Source organism: Typopeltis vanoorti, chromosome 7 (assembly GCF_054136105.1).
Source record: "Typopeltis vanoorti isolate ZY-2024b chromosome 7, IOZ_Tvanoo_1.0, whole genome shotgun sequence".
Lineage (NCBI taxonomy): Eukaryota > Metazoa > Arthropoda > Arachnida > Uropygi > Thelyphonidae > Typopeltis > Typopeltis vanoorti.
In genome coordinates, this window is record NC_143555.1 from 141,531,996 (window position 1) to 141,554,088 (window position 22,093).

The window sequence follows — 22,093 nt, forward strand, 5'->3', positions numbered from 1 at the left end:
AACACTGAAAATATCAACTGCATTGTGAATGGAGAACTTATAGAACAAGTAAAATTTTCATCTACTTAGGCACAATTTTTAGTAAAGATAGTAAGTTAAATAAGGAAATAGACAACAGAATCAACAAAGCTGGTATGGTAGGAAGTCTCCTGAATAAATTTATATGGAATAAGAGAGAAATTAGCCAAAACACTAAATTAGCTGTATACAAGACAGTGTTTAAACCAATTTTAACTTATGGATCTGAGTTAGAAGTAAAACACTTGATCAAAGACTAGAGACCGCACAAATGAGAGTTCTGAGAAATATTAGTTGCATGAGCAGATGGCATCAATGGCAATATCATATTAAAAAATGAGGATATTAGGAAAGTACTTGAGCGCCTCCGTAGCGCAATTGGAAGAACGACGGTACATTATGCCCTTCTATTGGAATAAGCCTAAGTTCGATTCTCATCGCAATAGGAGAAATCTTTATATGGACTTTTTCAATCAAAGGTGAATTAGCCGATCTCATACGGAGGTAACAGGGTTTTTTCTCCCGCTTAGAGACAAATCGGCCATTCAGAACACATGCAATTTACAGACAAAAAATACTAGTTGCAGTGGTGGTGATGGGCGGCAGATGGCATTGATTGGTAGTAGAGGTTCGGTGTAGTGATTGAGACAGTTGTATAGTAGGTGTTCTCCCACAATGAGTCTTCGGACTCCTTGGAGGTGCCACAAATAATAATAATAATAATAATATTGTCAGCATCCAGAAATGCATTAGCAGAGCTAATCTCAGGTGGTATGCCCACTTAAGCAGAATGGGAGAGAAAGATTAGCAAAACAAGTGTTCTCTGCCAGGTTGGCTGGAAAACGACCCAGAGGAAGACCAAGATATAGGTGGATTGATACAGTAAAAAATGTCTTAGAAGACAGAAATGTAAGACCTGATAATATTGGAGGCTTGACATTTAAAAGATTGATTTGGAGGAAAATTGTAGATAGGAAGTTAGTAATGATGTAAATTTTTCCTGTAGTACTATCATATCCTGTACACCCTAAGGGTATATATCAGGAATTTGATGATGATGATGATGATAAAATTTATAATCAAATATGTTTGTATAAATTAAATTTTTGTAATTGAAAATGTCATGCAATTTGCCTTTGTACTGAAAACATCTCCCTGAGTGTATATGTTTGGCTAGATAGGTAAAAATTTCATTCCTCTCTTGTATGAAGCGCTGACGCTCCATCAGAATATGACAAATGGTAAAAAGCATGTTGCATTTTTCACACATAAGTGAGTCATCAGTCCTTAGTCTATTATCATGTAGTCTGTTTGTTGGTGCTTCCTGCCATGATCACTATACAATGAGCTTTGATCTTATAAACTGTCTATTGTATATGGTACTGTCAAACAGTACATGGAAAATATGAGCTCATCTGGCAGTTGCAGCTGCAGTCTCATTTCCCTTAATTCCAAATGTGGCTTTGAATCCAGCACAACAGAACATCAAAATTAAGGATCTTCATTTTGCACAGGTGTCATTTTGTACCTTACAAAGCACTGGATGTAGATTATACACAGGAGAGAAGATAACCCATAAAGAACTCCGTGAGTCTGTATAAATTACACATTTTTGGTAGCGGTTTTCTTTTATATACATAAGTGCAAGCTGAATGGCATGCAACTCTGCTGTATAATTACTCCAATCAGATGGGATCTGGTTGGAGATAGTAATGTAAAGAAACACAGCAGCACAGCCAATAGAGAGATCTCTGATCTTGAACCAGCAATATAGATAGACAAGAAATAAGAGTGGGCTCATCGGTGTGCATTAAACAATTGCAGTTAGACAGATCATAGAACATGAGACTTCTTTGGTTGACAAAGTGAGAGGTTGCAGGATGGAGTACAAACTTGCCATGAAGGGATACTGTTATGTTTGGTATAGGTAATGTTGTCAACATTCGTGCTAATAGCTTGCCTAGTCTCTTTAACATGCACATCAAAAGGATGTATGGCAGTCTGATGTGTGTGATATTGAGCTTTCCAATGCACATAAAAGAGACCAGTCCATATAGGATGGTCTGGAGGAGACTTTATTTTTAAACCATAATTAAGAGACAACTGTTTACAACTAAACGATAGAGCCAGTTAATTTGCTCCAACATAAAGACTTTGAGCAGGCAAAAGGCACCAGTAGCTATCTGTATAGCCTGATGATGGATGGGATCCAACCACTGCAGGTTATTCTGCCTTGCAGAACCAAAGACTTGAGATCCATAATACAGCTTTGCACAAATAAGTGCATGATAAAGACAAAGCAATGAAGATTAATTCACATCCAATTCAGTAGAGGATAACGTGTGAAGGAGATTCAATGCTTTTTTGCACTTTTCTCTTAGTTGACAAATGTATGCAAGGAATGTAAGTTTTCTGTGAATGACGATTCCAAAGAACTTGGCTTCTGTTGCTATGGAATAACAGTTTCTCCCATTCTTAATTCAGAATTTGGGTGAAGAGTGCATTTTCAACAGAAGTGTATACGGACACTTTTTTCCTGCTGAAAACCTGAACCCATTACTAAAAGTTCAAGAGAAACACAATTAATTACTTGAAGTTGTCTTTCGATTGCTCTCATGTTACAAGGGTGACAGAAATTTGTGAAGTCATCAATATATAGAGCACTGCTTACAGTGGGAGGAAGCTGTTCAGTGACTGAGTTAACATTGATAGCAAAAAGTGTCATACTTAAGACAGAGCCCTTCAGAAACACCCAGTTCTTGATAATATGGCCAAGATAGGTCACTTCTCTAATAATTACAGAAAGGTGTCCTCTGAGACCTAGGTTATAGAGTTATTTTAATATGTCATATCTCCAGGCTGTGTCATAAGCTTTTTCCATGCCAAAGAACATTAAAACCTTGATGTTCTTGCTTCAGGAATGCATTGCTTATACAAGTTTCTAAACAGACCAAATGGTGCAAAGTTGAATGATGTCTACGAAAGCCACATTGCATATTGGAAGGATTGTTGCTTTCTAAATACTGTACCAGAGGTCTAGCAATAGCCATTTTCTCCAATATCTTACAAAGGCAGCTGGTCAAAGCAATAGGTTAATAATTGCTTTCTTGCACTGGATCTTTTCCTGGTTTTGAGATAGCAACGACAACTGATTTATGCCAAGAATCCTGAAACTATGGATGTCATCAGGCCTTACTGAACTAGGTAAGACAGTAAAAAAGTTCTTTTTAGTTCCTCCTTAACAAATGGCTGACTGTACAACTCAAGTTCATTGATATAAAAATTTAGCTGTTATTTCTCTTGTTCTTTCAATATTAAAAATTCAGGTAGATATGAAGCTGTTGTTGAGATTCAAAATTTTCTCCCAAAGTGTCTGCAATAGCTCTGGGATCAGCAACAATGCATCCATTGTGGTCTGAGGTAGAAAATGGTGTACTCTATATCTACCTTTCATTTTCTGGATTTTATCCCATACAATTTTTGCACTGGTTGTTTGATTAAGGCAGTCTGTTACATACTTGACTGCTTCAATGATGGGCATTTGATTGACTGTATCAGCATTAAATTTTACAAGATAGGAAAAATATTCCAGCCAGTCTGGTCCATTTTTCATATGGGCATCTGTGTAGGGGAACATGGTTCATGTGAAAACATTGTGCAAATAACAGGAAAATCATTACTTCCATTGATGTTATCTTCAACATTCCCCCCATAAGCAGTGGAAAAGTGGCAGGAGAGCAGATTATAAGATCAATTGCAGAATATGAGAGAGTAGGCATATGGAAGAAAGTACTGAGTCTATTATTCAAAAGGGAGAGGTCATTATTGTCAAGGATTTGTTCAATGATACAACCTTGTCCATTTGTGTTGGTCCTATTCCACAGAGTCTTGCACCCATTAAAGTCACCCATAAGTATGGGCTCTGGCAGTTACAATATAAGATTATTTAAGATTGATTTCGTTTAACTCGGCATCCAGTGGTAAATAAACTGAACATATTGCAATTAATAAATCCAATGATAAGCAAATTGCTTCTGCTTCCAGAGCAGTATTAAGATAGACATGATGGAAAAGAGTTTTACTATTCACTAGGATAGCTACTCCTTCATGAGTAGGACTACTTCCGGTTCCTTTGAGTACAACAATGAAATTCCTTAAGATAGGGTCCTCATTAGGTCTTAAATATGTTTCATTGTTGTACTCAACAATGAAACATATTTAAGAATATCAATGATATCAAGATTTATAACAAAATCTTGATATCATTGATATTCTGACAAAACCCACAAGAGTTCCATTGTAAAAATTTATATTTACATATCCAGTTTTCAGCAGGTCGAGGGCTTACCTTTGTCAGGTTTATATTTATCCACTGATTTTGGGAAGTATGGATGGCTAATGTCCATCTCTTCCTCTGATAAAATATATCTGATGTGTCAGCATCAGTTGGCAAGTTTAATTTACTTTCAGTGGATACCAAAATATCTATTTTTTCTGTGGGGATGTCTGGAGGTTTATCCTTGCCAAAATTTTTTGACAAGTGGGTTCTCATCAAATAGAACCATTTTTGGAATTTTTCTGGAGTGAGAACATAGGGCATGCAATTGATGCACTGAACAGAGAAGCACTTGCGATCATAAAGTTCAGGTATGGTGAAATTATCAAATGGTGGAATAGACATGTATTTGAAATGCTGTTGACATTTCTTTGCTGTCATCTTCTCAGCATAAAAGGATCTCAGAAAGGTGTAGTGATGGCTAACTTCCTTTTTTTTTTGCACCCTGATATGATATATTTTGTTCTGTTTTAATTTTTTATATTTCTTTTTTATCTTTCCACTTCTGATATGCACGTGAATAAGCTGGGTGATTTCCCTGACAGGTGACACATTTAGCTCTCTTTGCAGAGCAGATTTGTTATCATGCTCTGTACAGCCACGACAGGCAGTTTAGGCATGTCCATATTTCTGATGTGGTTTTAAAGCATCTTAAAAATCCCATGGACAGCAAAAACTTCCAATCAGGAAGTACTGGAACAAATGGGGAAATCACGTGAACTTTTAGATACCATAAAAAGAAGCAAAACTGCATATCTTGGTCACCTACTTCGTAATGAAAAATATAAGATACTTCAATTGATTATAAAAGGGAAATGGAAGAAGATAACAAGGAAGACGAAGAAAATCTTTGCTGGCAGACATCAGACAGTGGACTGGTATGAACTCTGAGAGACTGCTCAGAGTGACTGAGAAACGCTCAAAATTTGCCAAGGTGGTCACCGATCTCCTATTGGAGGTCGGCGACCACCAATAGGAGATCGGCACTCAAAGAAGAAGAAAGCGCTTAGCTGATTAGGGATGCAATTCATGACAGATACCCTGTTTTTACAACAGATGTTGGAGGCTTAGGTGTATCAAAAGTAAGGATGATGTTCCTGGTCAAACCAGGTGACCATCCCTACATATCAGGATGCACCTCACACCTGTCACTCCCTGATCTTTAAGCTCTGAACATATCTCTTCATCAGGAACATCAAGGAGATCCCATTCTAATATTGTTCCTCTACAAGAGTGTGTTTTATGAGGTGTTACTGTGATTGGTATTCCTCCATTGAGGTTACTTTCAGCAGTTTCTCAAAATATCGCTGAAACGTGATGTTTCCACAAGGATATCACCAAAATGTAATTTCTTAACGCTTTTGGGAGATTTGCCAGTCCTTCTAAACCCTTCTGAATAAAGAAGGATGATATTTTCCTTACTGGCTTTTCACCTGTTACATGAATGATCAAAAACACTAGTACATTTGTATTGGTATCGATCACATATCTTTTGTTCCTTACTTCTGTTACCAAATGTTGTATTTATAATATCAGTACTTAGATGGACCTTGTTAGGGCTCCTGACAATATTTTAGGATGAAGAATTCATACTCAAAGCATAAGGTCCTGACCCTGGACCATGGGGTGAGAGACTTACTGCAACACCATTGATCCTTGCAGGTAAGCCCACTAGCTGAATGTTCCTGGCTGGGCCTTCCAGTACCATTCATCTTGCCAAAGTAGTGCAAGATTACCAAAATCCCCCCCCCCCCCTTTTTTCTGGATGTCCATGAGTCGAGCCGCACATCAAATGTGGCAGGGCATTGATGTGGTTTGGAAGAAAGGATAGTAAAAAAGACTCAGGAGAAGTAAAGAATAGAGGAAGAAAAGCAAAGAAAAAGAGGAAGAAAAGCAAAGAAAAAGAGGAAGAATGAAAAGAGCCAGTACAGTACCATCAATGGAAGGTCCCCTCCACTATGAACAGGTGCACCACAGGGGGGGGGGGGGAGATGACCTTTGAAGTAACTGCAGAAAAGACATGGAGTTGAAACAGTATGTCAGTAAGACAGTGTTGAAGTGAGTTGGTGAGTGAGAGATCAGCAATCAGCCAAACTGTTCTCCTCTGAACACCATAAGCACATACTGTATGTGTGTCTACACATATACATAATTTACATACCTTTAACTTCTAATATGCAATTTACATAAAAGATAAAAGAAGCATGAAAAATCAAATTACTTGGCCCTAAGTAATTTGAAATGTTCTGATATGTGAATGAGAAAGATGAAATATTACAAAGCACTCTAATAAATACATAATAAATGCAATTAAAAAAAAAAAAAAACAAGAATGAATTTCGTCACCAGAAATAAAATTACTTATTTCAATTTGGAACAAACTTCACTAATAAATAATATTTAAGTTACATTTAATAATATTTTTCAACATAACCTACTTTGGAAATTCTGATTTACTGACTCCCGTGGCTGTTAATGTTTCCTGCAAAACTAGTTCACCAATAGCACTCAACTCTTCTATAGCTTTTGGAATGGATATATCATCTCTTATGATACCCTGAGATAATTCAGAATTGAATATAGGTGTAAAAGAAGAAGTGCAAGATACAGCAGTTGCTGGTGTTCCTATTGAAGCAGTATCATGTGCACTGTCTACAAAAATAAATATTAAAATAAATCTAAACTCATCAATGAAGGAAGAAACTGTAAAAGTTTATTACACTGTTATCTTAAGAAGAATAAACAAAACAAAAAAAAAGTGAAATAACATATAGCATTATGTTCATCACTGGTTGCTACATGTACATAAATTACACAGAAGAACATAGTAGAAGAATTGGAGAGCTGTACTCTAAAACAAGGATTTTTATTAAATATTAGTTGTATTGAATTTCCTTAATAAAGCATTTGTTTCTTTTTTGTTGTAAGTCATTTGATAAGTATACTAAAGTTAGCCTGGCTAGGTGAAAAAATAGTATATCCATTCTCCATAAGTTGGAATCCTACTATGAGCATAGATGCTTGCGCATTTTTATGGGTATATGAATTTCACTGCTTGGTATGAGACCACCATCACCATAATTGTGATATCAGAAAATTATATCACAATTTTTTCAAGTGGAAGCCTAAAGTGACTAAAAATTGTGATATCATTTTTGTTACACATTTCGTCTCGAGAGTAGGATTTTCATAATATTGTCTTATCCTTAGCCCTCTGTAGCTCAGTCAGTATAGATGAAGCCCTTTGGTTGGAAAGACCTCGATTCGATTCCCATCAGTGATATGAGGAACCTTTATCTGGTCTCTTTCAACTAAAGGTGAGTTAACTAGTCTCATACAGAGGTGGAGGGTCTCCCCCCCCCCGGTAACTCGGATTTTGTTTTTCATTCCTCAAAACAGGCAAACTGGTCCCATGGACACACACGGCTACAGTAATAAAAATATACTATGGCAAGGAAGGAACGGGAGAACCTAGCCCATGATCACCTCCCTAGTATGGGCAGCATATAGCTACCTTCAACAGCCGTATGGCTGAAGGAATAGGATAGGAGCCCATCCACAGTAGTTGATGTACAATAAGTTTACAATCTTTCAATGGTGGATTTGCCTTAAAAATAAATAAATAAATAACAATAATTAAATATATATATGTATGTATGTATATACATACATATATATATACACACACACACACACACACACACACACACACACACACACACACACACACACACACACACACACTCAAATACAAAAAATTTTTCATATAGCACCTATATATTAATTAAGAAATGTTGGCATTGATATGTGTAACTTATAATCAATTAACCAATATTATTACAGCATATGTTTTATAATCTCTAAATAAATTATTACATCAAATTTGGGAAAATATCTTTATTCAAGCTAATAATACACCAAAACGCAAAGTATTATTATGGAGTGTTATCAGAATAAGTGAAAAATGAATTTTACTGCTTGGTGCGAGACCACCACCCTACTTGCCAGAGGACTGAAAGAGGCTTGAAGTTATACGTTTGGTCTCAAGAGCAGGATTTCCGAATTATCTAACCAGCTGCGTACTCATGGCACTAATGTACTACAGGCTTACAACTTTTTGTGGATGGAATTTATATAATAGAACAAAGCATAAAGTAATTTCTGAGAGAAATTATATGGCCATCTTGAAGCTCACTGTTCCCCATACAAATGGATCCCCAAATTATGTCAGATCCACTACTACTAGCTAGAACTACAGTAGGAAGGCATTTTGAATTCAAATTCATATGACAATCTCTAAACACTGAATTTACAATCTCGGTATATCAGCAGAGATTTTGATTCCCTAGAACATAATGTTCTCCAAGTAAACAGCAACCAAACTTATGATATGTGGGGGAAGAGGAAGAATGAGTATCAATACATAGCCATGAATATCTTGTTTAACCCTTTGACCATTAGGTTCCAGTTTCAGGTATTTTACAGTTTTTTTCTCCCCCAAATTTCAAGACTACATGATTAACTAGGTATAAAAAATATTTATTTAAAAAATAAATATTTTTTTTAGATGGACGCTTGGGCGGCACCTGTGTCTTCAGAGAGTGTATTCATGTCAGCTCTCTGGTCAACTTATCTTATGAAACTTTCATAGGTTCTACATTCAGCTTTGAAACAATGCTGGATCTAATATCCACTTTGCTTATTTTATTTAAAATTTTTATATAAAAACTGTCAACGATTTACTAAAAAAGAATATTTAGCTAATAAATGATTTATAGATGCAACAATAACTATAATAACCTACATACAGTGACATATTTTCAGAAGTTTTGAATAGTATGGTATATTTTGAAGAATGGTGAAGCACATAACCATACCAGGCAATTGGGGTCCACTTATGTGGTTCTTCGAACCTTCTTTCCTAAAACTGATCTTGTGCAACAAATGGCACATTTTCTTCTTGATACAAAATTAATAATGGAAAACTCACGTACAAAGATTATTTAATAGTATAATTTTTGCCTGTGTGTCACAGGCATCTTCAGTACATATTTTAAGCTCAAATTAAACAATAACTGACAATTCCAAAAAGCACCACCTAAGTAGCTGGTATAAGATAACTAAAAATGTCGATAAATTTCCTAAAAAAAAAAAAAATGTATACAATAAAAAGTTAGGAAAGATTAGCCGATTTATAAAGTACTATCGCCCATAAAGGGGATAGACGTAAGCCGTCGGATCTGTTTAAGTTAGGAGAATGAAGTAAAGTTTCACATGTTTCTTTATAAAGGTGTTCCATGAGGAACTGACTTTTGTGAAGAACTCTTGTCTTTCTCCAATGAACTCTGTGTCTAGTGAAGATGGCATATTCTGCAAGTCCAGGTTTAAAGTATTCAATATAAGATTGGTGTTCTTCTTGCCAAATAGAGGCAGATCTTCCTGTTTGTCCGAAATAAGATAATACACAAGAGCACGGAATCTGGTAGACACCTGGATAATTAAGATGTGGAAGCTTGTCCTTAGGAGAAGTGTGAAAGGTGGAGATTTTTCTAAACGGTCAAAAGGCAACAAAAATATTCAGTGGTTTTAAAACTTTTGCTATACGTTCACCAATGCCTTGTACATAAGGGATAAGAATGTGCGTTATTTCTTCTGTATTTGAAGAGGAAGACATATTAAAACTACTCAAAGCTCTTTTAATGAAGCAATTCTTATAACCATTAGATAGAAAGGAAGAAGTTATATATTGCAGTTCTTTCTGTAAAAGTTCGTCTGAAGAACAAAAAGAGTGCGCCCGATGAACCAGTGTTTTAATAGTTCCTGCCTTTTGGCTGGGATGGTGATGTAGGTTACCATCTGGTTGACGAAGAATTAGAAGATCTAAAAAGGCTAACTGCTTATTTGATTCTACTTCTAGGGTAAACTGGATCCTAGGATGAAGTGCATTTAACTTAGTGAGAAACTGTTGAAGTTCATCAGAAGAGCCATTCTTCTTCTGTAGCTTCTCCCACTTAAGTGGGGTCACTGTTGATAATGAGTCTCCTCCACACCTTCCTGTCTTGGGCTGTCAACACATCCAAGTTCTTCATCCTCAAGTCCTCTTCTACCAGCTCCCTCCATTTCTTCTTTGGCCATCCACGCTTCCACCTTCCTTGCATATCCATCTGCATGACCCTTCTTCCCACATATTCATCCTCCCTCCTCATCACATGACCAAACTATCTCAACCTTGCCTCCTGTATTTTCGCTCCTAAGTTTTTATTCGGTTGTCCACCTAGATTGTATGGTCTTCCGAAAGTTCATAAACCAGGCATTCTGTTGAGATCAGTCGTAGATTGTAATGGTTGCCCCACCTTACAAAATATCAAAATTTTTATCAAATTTACTCTCCTCTTCAACTAGAACTGATACTCATATAAAACATACTTTGGATTTCAAAAATAAAATTTCAGATCTTCATTTGGACGTTTCTGATATCATAATCAGTTTAGATGTTGTTTCTTTATTTACAAATGTGCCTCTTTCTGAAAGCATTGAATTACTGCAACAGGAATTTCCTTCAGACATTGTAAAATTATTTGATTTTGTAATACATTCTGGTTATTTTTCCTTTAAAAATAAGCTGTATCAACAAATTGAAGGAACAGCAATGGGCAATCTTCTTTCTCCTGCTATCTCCAATTTATGGAACATTTTGAACAACGTATCTTTGACGACATTTCTCCCAGACCTACTCATTGGTTCAGATATGTTGATGACATTTTTGCTGTATGGAATGGCTCTTCTGATGGACAGTAGTGAGGCCAGCTATGACATATGCTATAGAAACCGTGGCCCTGAGGAAAAATAACAGCAGGATGGAAGTAGCAGAGATGAGAATGCTTAGGTGGATGTGCGGTGTAACCAGAAAGGATCGTCTGAGAAATGACTATGTCAGGGGAACAGTGAAAGTTACGAACTTAGGAGCGAAAATACAGGAGGCAAGGTTGAGATAGTTTGGTCATGTGATGAGGAGGGAGGATGAATATGTGGGAAGAAGGGTCATGCAGATGGATATGCAAGGAAGGTGGAAGTGTGGATGGCCAAAGAAGAAATGGAGGGAGCTGGTAGAAGAGGACTTGAGGATGAAGAACTTGGATGTGTTGACAGCCCAAGACAGGAAGGTGTGGAGGAGGCTCATTATCAACAGTGACCCCACTTAAGTGGGAGAAGCTACAGAAGAAGAATGGCTCTTCCGATGAACTTCAACAGTTTCTCACTAAGTTAAATGCACTTCATCCTAGGATCCAGTTTACCCTAGAAGTAGAATCAAATAAGCAGTTAGCCTTTTTAGATCTTCTAATTCTTCGTCAACCAGATGGTAACCTACATCACCATCCCAGCCAAAAGGCAGGAACTATTAAAACACTGGTTCATCGGGCGCACTCTTTTTGTTCTTCAGACGATCTTTTACAGAAAGAACTGCAATATATAACTTCTTCCTTTCTATCTAATGGTTATAAGAATTGCTTCATTAAAAGAGCTTTGAGTAGTTTTAATATGTCTTCCTCTTCAAATACAGAAGAAATAACGTACATTCTTATCCCTTATGTACAAGGCATTGGTGAACGTATAGCAAAAGTTTTAAAACCACTGAATATTTTTGTTGCCTTTTGACCGTTTAGAAAAATCTCCACCTTTCACACTTCTCCTAAGGACAAGCTTCCACATCTTAATTATCCAGGTGTCTACCAGATTCCATGTTCTTGTGGATTATCTTATTTCGGACAAGAAATAAGATAATCCACAAGGAAGATCTGCCTCTATTTGGCTAGAAGAACACCAATCTTATATTGAATACTTTAAACCTGGACTTGCAGAACATGCTATCTTCACTAGACATAGAGTTCATTGGAGAAAGACAAGAGTCCTTCACAAAAGTCGGTTCCTCATGGAACGCCTTTATAAAGAAACATGTGAAACTTTACTTCATTCTCCTAACTTAAACAGATCCGACGGCTTACGTCTATCCCCTTTATGGGCGATAGTACTTTATAAATCGGCTAATCTTTCCTAACTTTTTATTGTATACATTTTTTTTTTTTTTTAGGAAATTTATCGACATTTTTAGTTATCTTATACCAGCTACTTAGGTGGTGCTTTTTGGAATTGTCAGTTATTGTTTAATTTGAGCTTAAAATATGTACAGGCAAAAATTATACTATTAAATAATCTTTGTATGTGAGTTTTCCATTATTAATTTTGTATCGATATGTCTACTCGTGGTATACCTCTTTTAAAACATTTTCTTCTTAGCTCTGCTTGCTTTGTAGTGGGGGGGGGGCATATATTCTGGACACCCTTCCTGTCAGTCTGACTGGGTTCCCCTTTAGATGGTCTTCCACCTTTCTTGTTAGCCCTGAGGATGTGGTAGGTTTCAATAAGATCCAGCCTAAAAGCTATGTAATCAAGCTTACCACCTAATTTTGTGGTAGTACAAAAGCATTGTACACAGAGATATGTAAAGGGTATCTGAATATTTTTACATAGTATCTCTATTTGTTCCAGATAGCAGGATATGAAAACATTTGGTCTAAATGATCAACCCCCCCCATGATGTTGTTATACAGTAATATCACAGCTAGCTTTTTCACTGTTCCTTTCCTCATCTCTACATCTTCCATTTCATTCTCATGGATGATGCTCAGCATAGTGACATCTTTCTTATCTTTCTATTTCAAGGCAATGATCTTCCCATGCTGAATGATACAAGTTTCTCCTTCTTCAACTTCAATTGGAGTTCTTCAGGCACTTCTTTTTAGGTTGTCTTAGCAGTCCCATAAACATCAGTTTTCTTGTAAACTAAGTAGTCCGTGAGCTCGGAACTGTTGAAATAATTAACTGAGGCAGGGATTCTCAACCTTTTCCAGTAGCGTACCACTATATTTAATTCAACATATTAGATGTACCAGTAAAGCAGTGGCTCACGTACTACCAGTGGTATGCGTACCATATGTTGAGAATCCCTGAACTAAGGTAATGCAGTATTCCTTATTCAGCAGCAAAGATACTAAGGTAACAACAATTCATGTACAAAAAGCAGCATTAAGTAGTAAACTGCATGTCTGAGTGCCTTTATCTGTATAAATTATCAGTTCATATATGTAGCCACTAGATGATTCATAAAGTTCAAAACATTTCAGTGGCATATACTGTTTTCAACCAAGTCAGCCCTTGTATAAAATAAGGCTTTCATCAACACAAATATTTTGTTCTGGATTAACTTCCTGGAACTTCTTTTAGAGAGAGAGCCCAAAACAAAAGCCTATTTTTTTAGTTTTGGATTGGGATAATCTGAATCCTTGTTGGCAAAGTGTAAAAATTTCATTATCAAGAAACACCTACATTCAGATATCACTTTTGAAAAAAATGGTGTCTTGATCATCCTTTTTTTAGACCAATACGATTTTATTTCTGAACTATACATTGAAACAGTAATAATGCTAAAAACACTTTCAGTTCACTGCTGTTTGTGTCTTTCCAACAAAAACAACAAGAAAAAACTTTTGATGGTTGTAGCAGCAATGAACTGCATAGCTTTGTTGTTCATTTCCTCAACTAAAATGTTCTTTTTACAAGGTCACAAAAGCATCTACACAACTTTATCAGTAGTGTAAATGCTTCTGTGACCTTGCAAAAAAAAAAAAAAGTATTATATATAAAACTGGAGTGGATACCAATATTTGTCATGCTTCAAAGGCATCTTATGTTTTGTTTGTAATAAAAGAATTCATAATTCATTAAGTAAAGTGCAGTTCCTTAATATGACACTTATGAGAATGCTTAAAGCCAAAGGTAAATACTTTCAGCACAATGTTAAAAGGATGAAAAATCAAATTAATTTTAAAAATATGTTGTTTATTGCTGTTAAACATAATCAATTTCATATAGCAGCAGTTTGCAATGCTTTTTTTTATGCACTAGATGAAATATGTTTTGTAAATGTCTAGTCAGTTCAAGAAATTAAGCTTAATACAAAGCCAATGAAGTCAACGGATGGGTCAGAGAAAAACTTTCTTCTTCTTCAACCATGTCACGGAACACTTTTCTCAAAAACTGTTTACTCAAGTGAAACTGATCACAAGACCACAACACTTAAACATGTTTTTTTTAAATAGGCACTTAAACATGTAAACTCTCTATAGCATGGTACAAGAATTTTATCAAACTTTATTTTACAAAATCCAGTTTCCATATGGCAAAGTGATGCACTACTGCTGAAAAACAAAGGGATTATGATGCTAAATGAGAAGCATATATATTCTGATTACAATTATTATTTAAATGCTTATGCAATAAAAAGAATAACCTACATTCGTAAAAATAAATAAATAAACTTACACATTCCAAGCACATGTAAGGATTCATCAAAAAAATTACAAGAATTAACTTCATTAACTTCATTTTGGTGTCCTGATTCTGTTGATTTTCTAATATTTAAGGGTGAATCACTCAAGGTTGTTGTGTCCTGTCTAGCAGGTAATGACATAGACTGCTGAAGTAAAGTTGGCTGCAAAACACTATTCATTGAATTAGGCAGAGATGTTGATGGCAGTGGTAGTGAAGAAAGAGCACTACAGTCATCAGAAGAAACGAGAATGGGAAAAACTGGATCCTCTTGCCTTAACTTTATTTCGCTATTTGCATCAGAATTAAGATGAAGGGAAGAAAATTCATTTAAACCTAAAAGTAAAAAATATATATATATACATATATATAAAACAATTATATATTTATTATTATTATTAATGAATCATTTATGAATAATTATTTATAATTATTCATAAATGATGCTACTTCTGTGAAAATTTTTGAATGCACAGTACATTTTGATAAACTACAGTTCCTTTAAATGTCATGTCTATTATGCTGTCCTTAAAATTAGTCTTCAAGTCTTGAATGGGTGGACATGTGGGGGGGGGGAGATACATTTGAGCTACATACAAATTTCATAAAAGGATAAAAAAAAAATAGGTAACCAAGAAATAATGGTTTACTCCAGGCACATTTCATTATAACATTAAATTCCATTCTTTTTACTGATAACTTTTATAATTTATTATGCTAAGTTTTGGCACTGAGGTCTAGCTGCATTGCAAAAACAAAACAGCACTACTGCTGTTGCTATATGCTTTCAAGTTATTTCTGACTTTTGGTTATCTTATGAACACAGGCTCTCCATCTCATTTCATCTCCTGTTTCTTCTTTCAGTAGTTGAAATTTCACGCTGGTAAGTTCTTTTGTGTTGTCCACCCAATTCATTTACTATCTTAAAATGATTAATCTGTTTGCATAATGTTTAAGTTCATTAACTTCTGTTTAGCAATCAATGTCGCCAAGAACATTTTGTTTTTACATTCTCTAAACCTTTCTTGTTAGTCATTCTTGATGTCCATGGGATTCTACATCCATATCAAATGAATCAACTGATTTCTATCTTAATGATCAAGCTTTCACATCCATCCATCCATCACCAGTGGACAGATCACTGCTATAACAATTTTAACCTTTCATGACCTTGTACTTTTCATAATTTTTGTCAAGTTTTAACATAACTTCCCCTCCCCATAGCTCTCCTTATTCTAATTTCATCTTTACTATCATTTATTATTCTGTACCTCAGTCAACAACAGATTTCAACTATCTCTATTTTATCTCTCTTAATCATAAATTCATCCAAACTGCCAAAAGCCATCACTTTTGTTTTTTCTGAGATGTAAATTTAAGCCTGGTTTTTTTTGCTTTCTCTCTTAATAGAATTCACCATACCAGATCTTCCTCAGTTTCTGCCATGAAGTTGTATCATTTGCATATCTCAAATTATGTATTTTTCTATCTCTGATCTTAATTCTTGCTAGGTCTTTATCTAAATCAGTCATTCACATAACATACTCACTATAAATATTTAAAAAAAAAAAGGGAGGGGCAATATTATACATCCCTGCCTTATCCCTTTCTCCACTAGAACACTTTCTCCAAAGATTGCTTTTACTGAAGTTTCATGGTTGTCATACAGTTCTCTGATTAAGAAAATTAGTTTTTCAGGTATTGCTATTGCTCTCATCATTCCACAGTCCATCAAGATCAGCATAGTAAAAAGGACTATTAAAACCATGTAAAAAATTCATGTGAAGAAATAAATTCTTTTGCATGGTTAACTGCTAATCAAATCAGAGTTAACTGAAAGCTCAATATTTATATCATGCCTTCTCAATGTCATAGCTATATATTTATAAATTAATTTTTATAAAGTATGATATTATGCTGGATTCAAACTAATATCTTCGAAGTATAAAGCAGCTATCAGGAACATGTGAGTAATACAATCACGTATATAGTGGATGAGTTTGAAAACTGTAATGGGAATGTAAACAAAGCAAGAACTTACATATTAGGGAATGCCTTCTTAGTCTCTGGGCTAGAGATGGAGGTAGTGTTGGCAGTCATCTTGAAGCATCTTAGAATTACAATTTCCCATATTTTGGAAAATTTAATGTAGTTATACTTATCAAGATCAGGTTTACTCATGGAGATTTTCCAATATAGGGAAGGTTTCAGAGAAGCCAAAAAATAAGGGGAAGCAGACTTAAAGGCAATGCTTAAAAATGAAGAAAAAAGAAAAAGAAAACAAGAAAATGATATAATGATGAATTAAAAATAAAAAAATATGAAGAGAAGAATAAAGATTTTAGAAAAAAATCACTTGTAAACATCTCAGATGGACCATTAATGGGCTGGTAAGATGCAATAATAAATCCTCTCCCAGTCAAATCAAGTTCACCTTCCCACTGTATAGTATGTTTTCACAAATGGAAAACCTTATAAACATCTTCCTCAATTTGGAGAAAGTGCCAACTAAACTTCTAGAGGGTAGCAGCCATTTATTGCATAATGAAACACAGTCATCCTACTTACTGAAGACAAAGTGGCTACTGCAATGTTTTGTCTCCATAGTAGGATCTCCAATGTCTGTCACCAAAATTTCTTCATGCACAACAAAAGGGTGATCGTCATGTGTGATTTTAATTATGGTAATATATACTGGAATGAAGAGACAGCATCTGGGGTAAAAGAGAATGAATTTCCTTAATTTTTCTGTCACCAAAATTTCTTCATGCACAACAAAAGGGTGATCGTCATGTGTGATTTTAATTATGGTAATATATACTGGAATGAAGAGACAGCATCTGGGGTAAAAGAGAATGAATTTCCTTAATTTTTGAGAAACAACTACTTTAGGCAGTACGTAACAGAGGGTATTTGTAGATCAAGGGTATTGGATTTGATTACCTCATCAGAGGATATTATTGTAAATGAGGGAGTTAATCTCCCTCCAGTTGGTGAGAGTGACCATGAGGTGATCACTTGGGTTGCAGCCAACCATACGAAGAATTTTGTGGGTATATGTGTAATCATAAGGTTGGTCATTATGACAATCTTATTGTCATAATGAAGAATTGAAAGGAAAGAAGAGAAATGCTGCTTGGGAGCTGTTCAGTAACTGTCTGATAGAGGCAACATCTGAATGCATTCCAAAGGTCAAATAAGGTGGATGTGAAATGGATGAATGAAGAGGTGAAGCATGCAGTTTGGAAGAAGAAATTATGGAGACAGCATAAGATGATCGGTGGTAAAAGTCGGTTGCACAAGGAGTACAAAGAACAAGCAAGATAGAGGTAACTCACTTGATAGCAAAATTACAGTATGACTAAGGCAAGTGATGTGAAGTCATTAGCTTCTATATGCAAGTTGCCCAGTCCTGAAATTACTTCAGGTGCAAACTTTGCTTATGCCTGAAGTAATAAAGAATTAAACCAAGGACATAAGGGTCAAAGCTGTATAACTGAGAGGAGACCTCCACACAATCTTTAAAGGAATGCGGAGAACCGACCAGGGCTTCTGACTTAATGTCCAAACCTCACCTTCTTGTGTGCACCCTGGTACCCACCAGGGTGCACACAAGACTACCTGGATACTGAACGAACAAAGATGGGCTGGCAATTTGGGATTTAGCCGACCAAATTGTATTCTTATTGGTTAAACCAAAATACAAAATGATGGTACAACATGACAAAATTTCATGCCGGCTGGGGCACCGCCCGGTGAAACAAAGCCCCCGTTGTTTTCGCCAGGGAACCAGGGCGAACAGCAAAAAGTCAGCTACTGGAACAAATTTGAAAGCACACCCCAACTCAACATCACCAGAGTTAAAGATCGGTATTATCAACATAAGAAGCATGAATGGCAAAGAAATGGAGCTAGCTGAGGAATTAGATAAGTACCAGATCGACATAATAGGGGTGACTGAAACAAAAAAGACCAAAACTGGTGAGATCTTTCTGAGCAATAAATACAAAATGTTATATTCAGGAAATGACAATCAAGGAAACAGAGGAGTAGCCATAGTATTCAATACAAAATACGAGACCAATCTTCTTGAATGGCAGGCAGTCTCAAGTAAAGTGATGTGGGCTAATATCAGAATGGGGAATTGGACAATGAGACTTATTTGTGCCTATGGTCCCACAGAAGGTTCTACTAAGGAAGAAGTGGAGGAATTTTTTGATGCTTTAGAAAAAGCAACTGACACAATGAAAAAGGAAAAGTTGGTCCTTGTTGAGGATTTAAATAGCAGAGCAGGAAATGATTGTCAGACATACAAAAATATTTGGGGAAAATTTCGAGAAAAGAGCAAAGCTAATAATAATGGCAAATACCTGTTGGATTTCTGCTCAGGGCATGAACTGGTTATTACTAACACCATGTTCCAACATAAAAATGTGCACAAATTCACATGGAGAGAAGAGGCAAGGAATAAGAAAAGTCTCATTGACTATGTTATTGTTGATAGTGATGTTTTCTCCCTGGTGCAGAACACCAGAGTGTACAGAGGATTTCAAATTGGAAGCGATCGCTATTTAGTCTTGAGCAGGATAAAATTGAATTTCATATCGAAAAAGAATAACATGTAAGAAAGTTTTAAAGCGAATAAAAGTTGAGCAGTTCTCAGATGTGAACCGTAGACTAAAATACACAAAGAGTATCGAAGAAAAAATGAAAGAGTTTGAGAACAGGAACCAAACCTTGTCAATTCAGTGGCAAGCCTTAAAGAAATCCTGATTGATTCAGCCAGAGAGGCATGTGGTGAGGTTGTCTGCAAGGATAGAAAAATCTGAACTATATGGTGAACACAGGAAGTTAAAGAGGCAGTGAAGGGAAAGAAGAAAGCATATTAAAAGTTCCTGACAAATAAGTCAGCTTTTGCTCTTAGAGAATACAGAGACAAATGTAAGAAAGCGAAACACTGTAAAACTAGCTAAACAAAAGTCATGGGAGGACTTTGGCAAGAACATAGAAAATAAATATCAAGAAAGTGGTAAGATATTTTGGAGGTTGTTGAAGAAGCTTAGAAATGGAGGAAAGAGTGCTGTAAAAGGAGTTACAGATGATAAATGTGACATGAAAAAGGGAGAAAAAAGATATCCTTGAAGTATGGAGTAATTACTTTGAAAAATTACTAAATGAAACAAGCAGTGATAGCACAGTGGTAAAAAACACTCAACAGGCATACAGTCAGGAATACATATCAATACTTGAAGTAGAAAAAGTCATCAAAGGCTTGAAATGTGGAAAGGCAGGAGTAGATGATATTCGACCAGAAATGTTGAAGTATGGTGGTATAAAAGTCTTACAGTGGCTGCACTGCATGGTTCAGAAAGCCTGGACAGAGGGACGAATTCCCGATGATTGGAGTAGAGCTCTAATAGTACCCATATATAAAAAGGGAAATAAAACTGAATATGAGAATTAGAGAGGTATTTCCTTACTGAGTGTTCCTGGCAAGATCTATGCAAGCGTACTTGAGAAACGGTTGAGAAGAATTGTAGAAGAAAAGCTTGGTGAAGAACAAGCTGGATTCTGGCCAAATAGAGGCTGTCAGGATCAGATCTTCACTTTACGACAAATAACAGAGAAATCATGGGAACATAACAAAGATCTGCATTTAAGTATTGTCGATCTGGAAAAGGCATATGACAAGGTGCCAAGAGAGAAGCTATTCAATACGGTACAGTTATTTGGTGTCAATGGGGCATTATATCAAGCAATACTTAGTCTCTATTTGATTTGTAATTCAGTAGTTAGAATTGAAGGAAGTTCAGGAAGATGGTTTAATGTTAAATCTGGTGGAAACAAGGATGTACATTATTCCCTCTATTATTCATTATCTATATGGATCACATTATGAAGGAAAGTGGTATTAAACATGATATCAGAATTGGAGATGTTAATGTCAGCTCTTTGCTTTATGTGATGATGTCATACTTCTAAATAAATCTGCTAAAAGTTTGCAAGATTCCCTGACTAAATCGAATAACTGTTGTAATAGGTATGGTATGAAGGTCAGCATTAAAAAGACAAAGAGAATGAAAATAGATAGAATTGTTGAAAATGTCAACTGTGTGTGAACAGGGAACCTGTGGAACAAGTAAAACATTTCAACTATTTAGGAACGATTTTTACTGAAGATGGTAAATTAAATATAGAATTAGACAACAGAATCAACAAAGCTGGTATGGTAGGAAGTCAATTGAATAAATTCATATGGAATAAGAGAGAAATTAGTTGGAACACTAAATTAGCTGTATACAGTGTTCAAACCAGTTTTAACTTAAGGATCTGAGAGCTGGGTCAGAAGTAATACACTTGACCAAAGACTAGAGACTGCAGATATGATAGTCCTGAGAAAGATCAGAGGCGAACAGATGGCATCATATTAAAAAGAAGTTATTAGGAAAGAACTTTAAAAACGAGGACATTAGGAAAGAATTTGACATTGTCGGGTAGAATTAAGTGACCATACCATCTCAGGTGGTATGGTCACTTAAACAGAATGGGCGAGGAAAGATTAGCAAAACAAGTGTTCTATGCCAGGCTGGCAAGAAAATGACCCAGTGGAAGACCAAGATATAGGTGGATTGATATGGTGCAATATGCCTTAGACGATAGAAATATAAGATCTGATAATGATAATATTGGAGTCTTGATAAGTAACAGACTGATTTGGAAGAAAATTGTAAATAGGAAGTTAGTAATGATGTAAATTTTTCATGTAGTACTATCATATCCTGTACATCACCCTTGAAGGTACATGTCAGGAATTTGATGATGAAGATGACATAATTTCTTGGCATCTTTTGACATCTTGACATTTATCTCTAATCTAGAGTATTTTAGTAATAAAGTGTTACACCTTTTGGCTACTCGTATATGGAAATATAAGTTCTGCATTACTTCATCCTTGTATCAACTTCTGGGATACTAAGGCAAGTGATATGAAGTTATTAGCTTCTATATATACAAGCTGCCCAGTCCTGATGTTACTTCAGGTGCAAACTTTGTTTGCTTACACTTGGATAAAGGGTTAAACCAAGAATATAATTTCTTGGCATCTTTACTTTATAGTATGAGCAGCAGTTAGCTAATGAGGCAAAAAGGAATCCTAGGGAGTTTTTTTTTTTTTTTTGATACGTAGCTAGTGGAAGAAAGAAAGAAAGAATGATGATAGACAGATGATACTAGCTGAACAGATTGATAACTACTGACGAGGATATAGTAGAGATGTTAAATTAGCAGTGGGATGGGAGAAGGAGCTACTGATAGTGAGTGAGCTGAAGGTATATGAGGACTTGAGTAAACATG

At 35.7% G+C, this 22,093-nt stretch overlaps 1 protein-coding gene across 1 annotated transcript in view; it reads right to left on the minus strand.

Annotated features, from left to right (window-relative positions):
• Window positions 1–14,904, minus strand: part of LOC150105135 (uncharacterized) — a 60,484-nt gene extending 45,580 nt beyond the window's left edge. The window contains exons 1-2 of the mRNA XM_090395068.1: window positions 14,735–14,904; window positions 6,793–7,006 (exon numbers count right to left, since the gene is read on the minus strand). Of these exons, the coding sequence (XP_090251194.1) occupies window positions 6,793–7,006; window positions 14,735–14,882 (362 nt within the window). The 5' untranslated portion in view covers window positions 14,883–14,904. The remainder of the gene's footprint in view (window positions 1–6,792; window positions 7,007–14,734) is intronic.
• Between the last annotated feature and the right edge of the window lie 7,189 nt (window positions 14,905–22,093).